We start from the raw sequence: 14209 nt of genomic DNA on the forward strand, positions 1-14209 counted from the left end.
TACTCGCTTATAAATTAAAAAAGCAACAAGCAGAAAATGCAATTTATAAAATAAAGGATCCTACAACAAATTCCATACGCTGCAAAGTAGAGGATATACAACGATCATTTGAAACTTTTTATAAAAATGTATATACACAGCCCAAAATAGATGAAACGAAGATGGAAGCCTTTTTTTGACCTGATTAAACTACCAAAGGTGACAGATGAACAAAATGAGTGTCTCATTAGTGAAATTAAGGATCAAGAAATTAAAGAGGCAATATCAAATTTAAAACCTAATAAAGCACCAGGACCAGATGGTTTTCCTTCTGAGTGGTACAAGGAAATGAGAGATCTGCTGACCCCCAAAATGAAGAACACGTTTAACCATGTACTTAGGACTGGCATGACTCCTCCTTCTTGGAGAGAAGCTGTGATTTTTTGATACCAAAAGAGCGTAAAGATAAACTTGAATGTGGAAGTTATCGGCCGATAAGTGTACTGAATCAAGATTATAAGATCTTTACCTACAATTTCGCAAAGAGGTTAGGAAAAATCCTCCCCCAAATAATAAGTTTAGATCAGAGTTTTATTCAGCAAAGGCAGACTCACTCAGGATTAAAATATTACAGATATAAAATTGTTGGACCAAGATCATAAAATTTCTTTATTTGTGGATGACGTTTTAATTAACTTGTCGAACCCAGAGAGCTCAATTTTGAAATTAATGTCATTTTTGGAGGTTTTTAGTTCCATTTCAGGTTATAAATTGAATATTTTAAAGACCCAAATTTTAAGTTTCAAATACAAGCCTAGTCAGACCATAAATTCTAATTTCCAATTAAACTTGGATTTGGATCACATTAGATATCTAGGAGTAAACATCCCAAAAGACCTAACAAAATTGTATGCCTTAAATTTTAATCTGTTAAATCAGAAAATAAAAGAAGACATAAATAGATGGAATCTAATTCCAATATTAAGTTTTGAGTCAAGAATTGAGTCAGTAAAAATGAATATCTTGCCTAGGATATTATATTTGTTTCAGACTCTTCCAATTGAAATAACTGATAAACAATTCAACGAATGGGATAAATTGATTTCACGTTATATTTGGCAAGGGAAAAAACCAAGGATAAGATTTTACACTCTTCAATTGGCGAAGAATAAGGGAGGACTTGCACTCCCCTGCCTAAAAAATTATTATATATCCCAATATATAGCCCAATTGAGGACTTTGTATTGTTGGTGTAATCCTGATTACCAAGCGAGATGGAAAGAAATTGAAAGGAATATATCTGGGACAGTCCCAATTCAGGCACAGTTAGGGGACAAAAGTCTTATTAAAAATTTGATGGAAACAGGTAATAGATGGATTAATTTATCTTTGAAATTATGGTTAAATATCATCACTAAGAGTGGCTCACTTGAAGAGATAAAGATTCTGGTGCTCCCATGACCTTGATTTCACCCCAAATAAATTGGATGCAAGCTATAAGGGTTGGGCTACTCGAGGCCTCTCCTCATACTGTACCTTTTTCAACAAGGGGACATTGACTGATTTTCAGACATTGAAAAGACTATATGGGTTAAATAATAGTGACTTTTTTAGATTTCTTCAGGTACGCCATCACATAAATAGTTCTATGTTAGAGAGTCACAAGGCATCGAAAACAACCTATTGAACGTTTTTAGAAGTGCCTATAAAACAGATTCGAGGCTTAAAGTAATTTCAAGAATATATAGAGGACTTCAGGAGGCTGAAATAGCAAGCACACATGAAACAAAAATGGGAACGCGAAACTAATAGCTGCATTCTAGAAGAAGTTTGGTTACAATATTGTGAATTTCAATGGAAGATATTGAGCTCAACCTTAAGGAGAGCGTTTGGCTGGAAGACTGTTAGTAGATTTTTTATTACACCTGCTCAAAAGTCTCATCATTCAGGCTCTTCCAGCTGCTGGAGGAACTGTGGCTCCCAGGTAGCTAACCACTATCACCTGTTTTGGGCCAGTCCAAAAGTAAATTCTTTTTGGCGTAAGATTTACACAGAATTAGTTACCATATTTGGTACAAACATAGTCTTTAAGTGGGACGAACTCCTGTTTGGTCTTCTACTTTCAACATCTACAAATATAAAAAAAAAAATACTTATTTGGAATATTGAGTGTAGCTGCTAGAAAAGCAATAACTAAGAAATGGCTTAAACCAGATACCCCATAATTAGAGAACTGGTATGATGATATTTCAATTCATTGTAAAAAGTGGAAAAGTTGGTTCTCATCATATATGTTTATAATTAAGTATGTTTATGTAAATGTCAGAGTAAAACCAAATAAAGGAAAAGGAAAATGAAGAAAAACAAAAACAAAATAACACAGACAATGCAATTTAAGATCAAAAAATAGTTTTATTGTGGTACATTTCACATCATATTGTATGATTAGAAAGAACCCATCAAATGAAGTTCTTTACTCAGCTGCCTCTTTTCCCTGTAAAAACATAAAACAATAAATACATACAGTACATACAATATGTGCCTGCATACACATACTCTCTAAAGCTTTTGTTTATCGTTAATTTTATGAAGCTTAACGCTATAATGGTAATTTTTTTCAGTCATAACTAAAGTATTGTGTGATATAAATTAAAGTAAGAGGAATTTCGTTTGATTTAATTTTAATTAAGCTAAATTGTGTATATATTTACCTTGCCAGAGTCACGGCTCTTGGCTCTCAGCTTGTTGACCTGTGACTCTGCAATGTCAGCACGCTCCTCGGCCTCCTCCAGCTCATGCTGGACCTTCCTGCACTTGGACAGATGAGTGTTGGCCTGCTCCTCCTGAAAAAACACAGAGATTGACATTTTTAATGCCCTAAAAAACAAAAGGTCTGCTTTGTGTGAAATAAATCAGCCACATTATCAAGTTTTCAGTGATGAAAAGGAATAAGTTTTCCTTACCGCCTCCTCAGACTGCCTCTTGTAGGCCTTCACTTTGAGCTGCAACTTGTCAACCAGATCCTGCAGCCTGGTAACGTTTTTCTTGTCCTCTTCAGTCTGGAAGTTAATTTAAAAGTAAAATATAAAGTACATCTTGACATCTTTTTAGTAATAAGTTAAATCAACATAAGTTGATTTGTATGTTAACTTTAAAAGTGACTGTACCTGATAGGTGAGCTCCTTCACCCTCCTCTCATATTTGCGGACACCCTTGACAGCATCAGCTCCACGTCTCTGCTCAGCTTCAACCTCTGCCTCCAGCTCACGCACCTTTGAAAAAACAGAATATTCATAGAATATTTAGAATCCATATATTTTCCTACATTTGTTTGACTGCGCAAATCTTAACATAGACTCAATCTTACCCTAGACTCAAGTTTTTGGAGCTGCTTCTTGCCACCCTTCATGGCCAGGTTCTCAGCCTCATCCAGGCGGTGCTGTAGGTCCTTAACAGCGACCTCCAGGTTCTTCTTCATCCTCTCCAGGTGAGCGCTAGTATCCTGCTCCTTCTTCAGCTCCTCAGCCATCATAGCAGCCTAAAGGAGACAGCATAAAATACTAATGAGAAATATCTTGAAAAAACACATTGGAGTAGAAGTAAGACCAAATTGAATTTGAACCTACATCAGTGATGGCCTTCTTGGCCTTCTCCTCTGCATTTCTTGCTTCCTGAACAGTGTCATCCACTTCACCCTGGACCTGGACCAGGTCAGACTCAAGCTTCTTCTTGGTGTTCAGAAGGCTTGTGTTCTAAAAGTTGAAAAAGATTTAGTCATTTAATTTACCATGTGCCTCACATTATTTAGAATCTAATTCGATTTTTTAATTATTGAAGAAATGATTGGGATTGTTCACCTGAGAGTGCAGAAGTCCAACACGCTCACTGGCGTCCACAAGCTCCTGCTCAGCGATCTTGCGGCTTCTCTCTGTCTGTTCCAGAGCAGCTCTAAGTTCCTCAATTTCAGCCAACATGAGACCGTTCCTGCGATCCACCATAGCAGCTTGTTCCTTGAAGTCTTCCTGGGCTCTGACAGCATCATCAAGATGCAGTTGTGCATCCTAGTGAAAACATTCCAGGAAAATATTCACATGAATGCCAAAATGTACCTGCACTGACCATAGTCTGTGCAACAACTGTGTGTCTTACAATACCTTCAGCTGTGCTTGAACATTCCTCAGCTGCTTCTGGGACTCAGCTGCCTGGCGACTGGCGTGGCTCAGCTGAATCTCCATCTCATTCAGGTCTCCCTCCATCTTCTTCTTGATTCTCAGGGCATCGTTCCTGCTCCTGACCTCAGAATCCAGATTGCTCTGCATGGCGTCAATCACCCTCTGGCTGTTCCTCTTGATCTGCTCCATCTCCTCATCTTTCTCTGCCAGCTTCCTGTCCACCTCACCCTTAATCTGGTTGAGCTCCAGTTGGACACGCAGGATCTTAGACTCTTCGTGTTCCAGAGTTCCCTGATGATATCAAAGAATGAAATATTCATATATGCCTTCAAACCTTTTATTATACATTTGTCCATGATTTTTTTTTTCATAAGATCTCCCTAGAATTTTTTTTACCTCAGCCTCTTCAAGAGCTGTCTGGATCTCAGACTTCTCTGTCTCCACCTGCTTCTTGGACTTCTCCAGCTCATGGATGCTCTTGCCAGTCTCGCCAATTTGTTCAGTCAGATCTGAGATCTCCTCTGCAGAGAGATACATGTGTTTGATATCGTTAAGCCTTAAAATGTAAAATAGAAACACTTAATTCTACACACATGCGTCTAATACAATATTCGGTTACATAATATAAAACTCACGTTGCAGGTTCTTGTTTTCACGCTTCATGGTCTCCAGCTGATCCAGAGTTTCCTCATAAGAGTTCTTCATCTTGAACAGCTCAGTGCTGAGAGAACGAGCCTCCTTCTGTGCTCCCTCAAGCTCTGCCTGACCCTCCTCGTACTTCTGTTTCCACTCTGCCAACACCTTAATGTCACAATTAATAGAGTTCAGTTGGTTAGCAACATCAAGACAAATAAATATATCTCTGTCATTGTTTGTATGGCCTGGCCACACAAAGTAAACAATGCTACCTTGTCAAAGTTTCTCTGCTTCTTGTCCAGGTTGGCAGCCAGACCATTGGCCCTCTCCACATCAATCATGAGGTCCTCCACCTCACTCTGGAGCCTCTGTTTGGTTTTCTCAAGAGAAGCACACTTGGAATTCACTGCCTCAATCTGTTCCTCAGCCTCCTGAAGGCGCTGGGCCAGCTTTTTCCTGTTTGGAAAAGGTAAGATTTGTCTCTCAGTCAAATTGTTAAAGTTACAAATACTTATTCCAGATATGTTTGCATATATTAAATACAAATAATTACATCTTTTTTTGAACCTAAATGAACATATGAAAGATGCTATATTCTAAAATGTATGCCCCAAAATAATACACTGAACACATTTAAAATGATTGGATACCATTGTTTAAATGCAAATATTGACAAAAACAATGCAGTTGTCAGTTGAGTTATGCTAAAATGCTTCACTTCTGAACTGGCCATTTAATTGTTTGAATGTTACTCACTTGGATTCCTCAAGCTCCTCAGTGCGCTGGATAGCATCAGTTTCATACTTAGATCTCCACTGAGCCACCTCGCTGTTGGCCTTAGACATTCCACGCTGCAGTTCAGCTTTGGCCTCCTGCTCTTCCTCAAACTGCTCCCTCAGCAGATCACAGTCATGGCGAGCTGATTGCAGTCCATGGGCAAGAGCATTCTTGGCCTGGTGTAAGAAATATTATTGAATTCACAAAATGTCCTCATCCCAAACAAATAATACAAATACACACTTAGTTGTGGTTTCTTACCTTAACCTCCTCTTCAGTCGTTCTCTTCAGCTCCTCAATCTGCTGTGTGTAGGCCTGTTTGCCTCTGGTCAGCTGGGAGACGAGAGCTTCTTTCTCTTCAATTTGACGGCCGAACTCACCTAGTGTGGAAGATGTCTCAATACATTAGTTTATGTTTTGTCTCTCAATAACCTACAAAACATTTCATTCATGGATAACTTGTAGATACCATTTTCTGTCAGGAGACGTGCTTTCTGTGCATTTGAGTCATTGATTTGACGGACATTTTCATCATTCTTGGTCTTCAGTTCGCTAAATTGGTCCTCAAGAGTACGGCACATCTTTTCAAGATTTCCCTAATGAGGAAAAGACAAATGAGAACCGTGATCAGATTTTATTTATAATGTTAATTACCTTATTTACAATTCTAATTTGTGTATTAAAATAGCATGTAATGCATTGTGTACCTTTGCTTTAGCAACGTTCTCCATGTTGCTGGAGAGGTCATCAATCTCCATCTTGTATTCACTCTTTTCCTTCTCAAGCTTCTGCTTAACACGCTGGAGGTTGTCAATCTGCTCTCCCAGCTCAGCAACGCTGTCAGCCTGCTTCTTGCGAAGAGCAGCAGCAGTGGCTTCATGCTGCAGAGTGGATTCCTCAAGGTCACGACGGAGCTTCTGGAACTCAGCCTCACGCTTCTTGTTCATCTCAATCTGAGCAGCAGTGGCACCACCGGCCTCCTCCAGCCTCTCACTGATCTCCTCAAGTTCCCTGGAGAGGTCAGCTCTCTGCTTCTCAACCTTGGCACGAGCAGCGCGCTCAGCCTCAATCTCCTCCTCCAGTTCCTCAATACGAGCCTGTTGAATGTAGATGTGATGTCTTTCAGTAAACTTTCACTTTTAATACACAAAATAGGAAATGTATACAGTAATGTTTTGTGTAACACAATATGTCACCTGAAGCTCCTTGATCTTCTTCTGAAGCTGAGCACCCATTGACTGCTCATCTTCAATCTTGCTAAGGAGCTGACTGATTTCAAAGTCCTTCCTGTGAGAGTGATAGTTAAAGTATAGAGTTCATGCAGTTGACCACAATTTTAAAAGAATGATTGTTGTACAAATTAAAAAACTATATTACTTTTTAAGTTTCTCATCAGACTGCTGCTTGTCATTTTCAAGATCCATGACGGATTCCTGGGCCAGTTTCAGATCACCCTCAAGCTTCCTCTTGGCTCTCTCAAGGTCCATACGCAGCTTCTTTTCTTGCTCCAGAGAACCTTCAAGCTGTACAAATAATATGAGTTTTTAATTATCACATTCAAGAAGAAACTTGCTTTTCCAATTCAAATGTCTTTCTAAACGTACATCATCCACTTGCTGCTCAAGCTTGGTCTTGGCCTTGGTCAGAGTATTGACTTTGTCTTCCTCAGCCTGCAGGTCATCAAGAGTCTGCTGATGAGCCTCCTGAAGGGCTTTCTTTTCCTTTGTCAGCTTAGCAATGCTCTCATCCTGAGAGGCCATCTCCTCGGTCAGGTTCTTCACCTAAGTGTACCAAGAAAGTACGTGTCAATAAATGGTAATCACTATAATTGTACTTGATCTGATGGACTGATTATTAATTGCGAACCTTGTTCTCAGTGGCATGTTTCTCCTTCTCCACTTTGGCCAAGGTAAGCTCTAGGTCATCAATATCCTTCTTGAGCTCAGAGCATTCATCCTCCAGCTTTCTCTTCTTGGCAGTGAGCTCAGCATTGATTTCCTCTTCATCCTCCAGTCTCTCAGTTGTCTCTTTGAGTTTGGCCTCCATCTGGATCTTACTCTTTATAAGTCCCTCACATCTCTCCTCAGCGTCTGACAGATTCTCTCCTTCCTAATCCATTTTATGAAAATAGATGTTAGCACATTAACATTGAAAAACGTGAAAAAGCATAACTGCCTGTTGATGTGTACTTACAGATGCGACTTGCAGCTGCAGATCATTCTTCTCCTGCAGAATGGACACCATCTTCTCCTCCAGTTCCTTCTTCTTTGCCAGGGCAGCAGCCAAGTCAGTTTTCATCTTATCATAGTTCTCCTTCATATTTGCCAGCTCCTTCTCAGTTTCAGCACTCTTCAGCAGAGGCTTGATCTTGTAGTACACCTTCATCCATGGCCAGTGTTTCACATTCATGAATGAGCGGACATTGTACTGGATGGTATATATGGCTTCCCTGCAGAGAAGAAGTAGCTGTTATGGACAATGTTGCTTGTCATCTTTCATATCATCATTCAGATTGAGCTGTTTTAAACATGCCTCCTCTCTGTCATCTTCACATATTCCTTTCTCATGAGGTAACCACGGCACAAAGCCTGAGTCATGGTGACCAGAGATGACAGTTTTTCATCCCTCATTTCTTCAAGGGTACCCAGCAGACCGGCCTTGAAGAACACCTGAACAAACAAAAATTAAAAAATGAATGTAGGATGAACTCTGATAGCGAATACTTCACACCCTGTAAAACAAACAAACAAACAAACAAACAAACAAGGATCATTTTTCGTTTAGTACGCAAGCATATCGGAAGCCTTTTTCACTCATATGTAGATACACTATCATTTTGCAGCTGTCTGCACCGGCTGTCTGCAGCTAAACTGCAGTTCACTGTGTAATGCTTCCTCCGAACAGAAAATTTCAGTCCTGCTGTGTGTTTAGTTCCGTAAGCTCTGTTAGCTCTATTAGCCCTGTGAGCTGTTAGCTCTGCCAAACACACGGCAGGACTCTGCTGCCCACCAGCTTTACAGACATGCTAACTTTATGAAAATCCTATGCAATTTTGGGCAAAAACCATGCAGTTTGTTGAATGTAGTATAAATCTGTTATTTTCGGTTATTCTAAAAATGATGTGTTTGAATATTTCTGCATACTGGGGTCCCTAAACAGTCTTGGAATTGCATAAAGTTGGGTATCAATGTAAAGCTGAGACTCTTGTGGATCCAATGAGCCCAATTGTATTCATGTTTGATGATGTTAGTCCCCATAGTAGCCATTTCATACAGTGAGACCATTTTTTTTTAGTAATTTGACCTTACTGTTTAAAATGACTTGTGGTGACCTCTAGGATAATCACAGCCTCATGAAACTTTAAAACCAGACACTAGAGACCATAGGGCAGTCAGTGTCTTAATGGTTTTCCTAGGTATATTGACAATAAGGGGGTTTCTGAGCAGTTTCCAGAACAGAAGTGCTCGCCATCAAATCGCCAAAAAATGCAATTCTTGCAGACATCACCTAACGCCAAAGTTCTAAGATTTCTAAGATAAAATTTCACAATTTATTTTCATGTTTATTTCTGATTCATGATTGGAACAACTAGACACACAGTGCTGAGCTGCATCTGCAATTTATATTCAGGTTCCCAGCTTTCAGATGATTTACCACTATGTGACATATACTGCTGACCTGCTATCTTCCCCTAAAGACCCACTGTCCCCCGCACCCCCCCCAAAAAAAGACAAAAAATGGTCTATTGTGGGTCTCAAAGGGTTAACCGAAAAACAATCAAACACACTGGACTGAATAACTTAACCTCCTTGGTAATTATTCTTCAGTAAAATAAGGAAATCAAGTGCTTACCTTGGTGTGTCCGAATTTGTACTCATCATGAGGAACATCAATTGACCCAAGCAGCTTCTCTGAAGCCTTCTTGTTGTCAATGAACTGTCCGTCAGGGATGACACTGGCATTCAGTACCTTGTACCTTTTATGAGATAATTAATGGTCAGTGTGAGCATTTTATTTCAATAATCTGCATCAAAATGTTATTAAAATGTCCATTGATACCTCTGTTTGAAGTCAGCATAGATGATTCTGCTGGGGAAACCTTTTCTGCAGATTCTGATACCCTCCAGCACACCGTTACACCTGAGCTGGTGGATAACCAGGAAGTTCTCCATGAGACCTGTAAAAAAGACATTTCATAACAACTTCTTTGAATAAATAGTCTCAGTTGAAGCGGCCCCATTTTAAGTAAACCATACCAACAAAGTGTCGAGATTATGATCTCTATGTACCTGGAGTCTTTGACTCATTGGGAATCAGGCAGCGCACAAAGTGAGGATGGGTGGCCCTCAAGTTAGTCATCAGCTTGCCCAAGTTCTCCTGTAGATGTAAAATGGTGACTTTTGTCATAAAATGCCACAATTGTGAACTTGACTGTAAACTGAGATATATAGGATAAATTTGCAAAGTTAAACCTTACCCTAAACTGTGAAGACACAGTCTGCATAGAACCACCCTTCTTCTTGCCTCCCTTCTTGGAAGCCTCTGTTGATAATTTTAAGTAGACATGCTTTTTTAGAACAACACATCAAATTTATATGAACACATGCTACTGTTGAAAACATTCAGTATCTATAACCTTAAAATATGTTTTAGTTTACTGTGGAAACTTTCATACCCTCAACAACAGGAGGATACAGAACAGGCAGCAGTTTCACTGATGACTTCTGGTACAGCTGAATGACAGACTCATTCAGTGGATCCTTGTTCTTGTCCAGCCAGCCAGAGATATTGTAGTCCACGGTACCAGCATAGTGCACCAGGGAGAAGTGGCCCTCAACCTTGCCTTTGGCGGGCTTTGGCTTCTCAAATGCTTTGTTTTTGCCAAGATGCTGGTCATACAGCTTGTTCTTGAAGGATGTGTCTGTGGCCTTGGGGAACATGCACTCCTCTTCAAGGATGGAGAAGATACCCATGGGCTTGAAAAAAGTGGGAACAAGTGTCATTAAGTGATACATTACATCAAATTAAGAACAATTACATATAATCACAAAAAGAAGTGATTACCTTTTCAATCAGCTCGATGCAGGCAGCCAAGTCCATGCCAAAGTCAATGAACTCCCAGATAATACCCTCCTTCTTGTACTCCTCTTGCTCCAGGACAAACATGGTGTGGTTGAAAAACTGTTGCAGTTTCTCATTGGTGAAGTTGATGCACAGCTGCTCCAGTGTGTTGAACTGCGAGGAGACAAATACTCAGTATAATCTCTTGTAGGCAATAAGAATGATTCTGTCATTGAAAGTATTGGCTGGTCAATTGTTGGAAATGAAGCTTACATCAAAGATTTCAAAGCCAGCGATATCCAGGACACCGATGTAGAACTGCCTCGCCTGTTTAGTGTCCAACATCTGGTTGATACGGATGACCATCCACAAGAACATCTTCTCATAGATAGACTTGGCGAGGGCAGTCACTGAGTTATTCACCTAAATAAAAACAAGGATGTTATTTGATTGTCAGTCAATCATTTTGTAAAATAATGGATTACTAGTATTTTTAATTTGTGAGATAAATGAAACAAAAAATCCATCTAAGATGGTCCTTGACTTATTCTGCATTATGCATTTAGCGTTCAATGTGTAAAACTTATCGAAAATAGTAATAAATTGAACACTGACATTGCATTTCTTTGTTTCTAATAAATCCTACACTACCTTATTTTAGTAGAACTAACTAAATAGTAGGATATTGGATATTGATAATTTATGTTTACCTGAGGTACAGTCTGTCCCTTGGTGACATACTCATTTCCGACTTTCACTCTGGGATAGCACAGAGCCTTCAGCATGTCAGCCGAGTTCAGACCCAGCAAGTAAGCAACCTTGTCAGCCTCTGAAAATAGTTCAGTGATTTCCATCATGATATGAACAGAAACAAGTATGATTAAACTTTTTTTTACTGTTGTTCCCAAGCTATTCACTTTGAGCTGACATTAAATACTCACCCTCTGTGCCGTCTGGCTCAGCCTGCTCCTCACGCTGCTTCTGCTTGAACTTCATGCTACCATGGTGGAGGACAGCACCAGTATTCTTGTAGATGCTCGTCTTCTCTTCATTAGTGAAGCCCAGGATATCAATAGCATTCTGAATACAAAAGATGTGTCCACACAAAACATAATCATTGTAAAAATGCACTTTTAATGTTGCATTTAATGCAGAATATATTTAAATATTTTGAAGTGAAGATCACTCACATCAGTGGCTTCCAGCTCAACTTTGTCATCAATGCTGGCCACAGTGATCTGACCCATGCTGCACATTGGGAAGTCGTAGGGGTTGGTTGTGATGAGTGCCAAATCTGGAAATCAAAAAAGGGTGAAAATGTTCATAACATTTTTTTCATATGAAAACTATAAGTATGTTAAACGTGCAAATTCTCAACCTGTTTACCAATCAGCTCCGGTATGTGGGCGGTCATCATCTGATAGAAGATGTGGTAGCCCCTCTCATCAGGAAGCTGGAATGTCACTCTAGACTTCTCCAGCAGATCTAAAAATATTGTTCGTAAGTCACAGCTCGGTCAATTGTCAATTCCAGTCATTTGTATGTACTTTGAGGATTGTTACTTACATGTCTCAATATCAGCACTAGCCAGTTTGCCAGTTGCGCCGAAATGGATTCTGATGAATTTACCCTGTTTGGAACAAAGGGATGTTTAATGTCCCTCCACATAGGCAATCTTTAACAAGACCTCTCTCATTTGTAGAAATCATTTCATACTTACAAAACGAGAAGAGTTGTCATTCCTCACAGTTTTGGCGTTACCATAGGCCTCCAGCAGGGGATTGGCTGCAATAATCTGATCTTCCAGTGACCCCTATAATCCAGGTTTAGAATTTATTTTTGGTTAATGACTTTATTTTTCTCTGGAAAAAATATTCCTTAGGTAAAGATCCTTGAATTGTAATCATCAGTAACATACCTTTGAAGTGTCCCTCTTCTTGGCCCCCTCAACTGAGATTGTTGCAAAGTACTGGATGACACGCTTGGTGTTCACAGTCTTTCCAGCACCAGACTCTCCACTAGGTATGGACACAGATATATAAGTATTTGATCAAGATATTTGACTATGTTAAACACATTAAACAAATGTAAATGTAACAAACTTACGTGATCAAGACAGACTGGTTCTCCCTATCTGTTGAATCCAAAACAAAGGAATTAACTATGTTTTACTGCAACAGAAACCTCATAGTGACAAATTCTACATTGTTATAGTCATGACTTACCAGTCGCCATGAACTGATAAGCGTTGTCAGAGACAGAGAAGATGTGGGGTGGAGCCTCCATACGCTTCTTGCCTCTATAGGCAGCTACACATTCAGCATCGTACACTGGGAGCCACTTGTAGGGGTTCACAGTGGCACAGAACAACCCAGAGTAGGTCTGAAAGTGATCATAGATATTCACCCGTTAACTATGTTTCCTACTAGTATAGCCATTTTCAATAGTTGTCTTTTCTCATAAAGCAGATTGTCTTACGTAGATCATCCATGCTGCATAACGCTCTTTGAGGTTATACAGTACAGAGGCTTCATTGAGATGGGTCATCATGGCCATGTCCTCAATCTTGTCATACTTTGGAGGGTTCATTGGAGAGACGTCAGCTTCTTTAACTGTCTTTTCCTGTAACACAACATTTGTCACAATGAGAACTGATCATATTGAAAACCCAGTTGACTCCGACTTTATGATACCAACCTCCTGAGTGGTAATGACTTTGACGGTGACTTTGTCACCATCTTTCTTGATGATCGTTCCCTTCAAGTACAGCTCCTTGGCATCGGCCACGTAGCAGGCACTTTTGGCATCAAATGGTGCAGTTTGAGCCTCAATCCTCTCCTTCTCTGGTTTACGAAGGTAAATGGCAGCCTTGCCATATTGGGCCATCTCCGCATCCGTACTCATGGTGCCGGCTGATGTCTGTTAAATAATTTTAAAGGAACTGCCAACATTATACCAATGTTTTAAGGGCATGTAATTAAACAGCATTCTCTAAATTCTGCTGAATAGTAAACATATCCATACTGAATCCATGTCTGTGTATCGTTACTGTACAGGTGGGCTTCAACTTTACTCAAAGTCCTTTTCAGACTTAGATTTTACTGAGAATAAATACTAACATATTGTTGTGTTTTGTCAAAATGTTTGGATGAATAACTCTAGACATGCAATGAATGAGACAAATTTTACATAAGTAGTAAACGCTTGTAAAGAAAAGTTAAACATTTGAAAGTTGTCCTTACCTGACCACCTCTATGTCAACAGTATTCACCAATCCTGTTCAAAACAGGTTTTATTGTTATTAAGTAGGTGTAAAAACAAGTTTTACTCAACAAATGATTCTATTAACATAACTTATTTCTTTAATGAAGAACAAATTAAAATGGTCTCAAGATTAAGAGCATAAAGTCTTACCACAAGCAGGAACTCAGGTCTTCAGTGGCACACACGGTTGTGTTCTCAAGTAGCCTTTATATTGAATCAGGTTTTGATGACACAGTAGAAGTTAATTATGGTATACATACCATGTGTGGTGGGGCTGGCAGGCAGGAAGAAAATGTAAGTTGAAATTGTATCAGCTGATG

General features: G+C 39.5%; 1 protein-coding gene across 1 annotated transcript; it reads right to left on the reverse strand.

Moving 5' to 3' along the window:
* Window positions 1-2371: 2371 nt before the first annotated feature.
* LOC119486460 (myosin heavy chain, fast skeletal muscle-like) lies at window positions 2372-13544 on the reverse strand. The gene is made up of 39 exons (XM_037766595.1): window positions 13323-13544; window positions 13104-13247; window positions 12851-13007; window positions 12732-12759; window positions 12544-12643; window positions 12346-12438; window positions 12192-12255; window positions 12012-12110; window positions 11816-11919; window positions 11567-11705; window positions 11336-11454; window positions 10899-11048; window positions 10629-10799; window positions 10240-10540; window positions 10042-10106; window positions 9854-9941; window positions 9624-9741; window positions 9417-9540; window positions 8097-8233; window positions 7758-8013; window positions 7431-7673; window positions 7169-7345; window positions 6942-7087; window positions 6761-6851; window positions 6272-6661; window positions 6034-6160; window positions 5826-5944; window positions 5544-5740; window positions 5060-5243; window positions 4787-4952; window positions 4548-4672; window positions 4134-4442; window positions 3837-4040; window positions 3606-3731; window positions 3347-3517; window positions 3147-3251; window positions 2943-3038; window positions 2691-2822; window positions 2372-2473 (listed from the first exon to the last, which is right to left on the reverse strand). Exons 1-39 carry the CDS (start codon window positions 13527-13529, stop codon window positions 2453-2455), a joined length of 5793 nt encoding a protein of 1930 aa, XP_037622523.1. The 5' UTR covers window positions 13530-13544; the 3' UTR covers window positions 2372-2452.
* Between the last annotated feature and the right edge of the window lie 665 nt (window positions 13545-14209).

Source organism: Sebastes umbrosus, chromosome 4, assembly GCF_015220745.1.
Source record: "Sebastes umbrosus isolate fSebUmb1 chromosome 4, fSebUmb1.pri, whole genome shotgun sequence".
Classification (NCBI taxonomy): Eukaryota; Metazoa; Chordata; class Actinopteri; order Perciformes; family Sebastidae; genus Sebastes; species Sebastes umbrosus.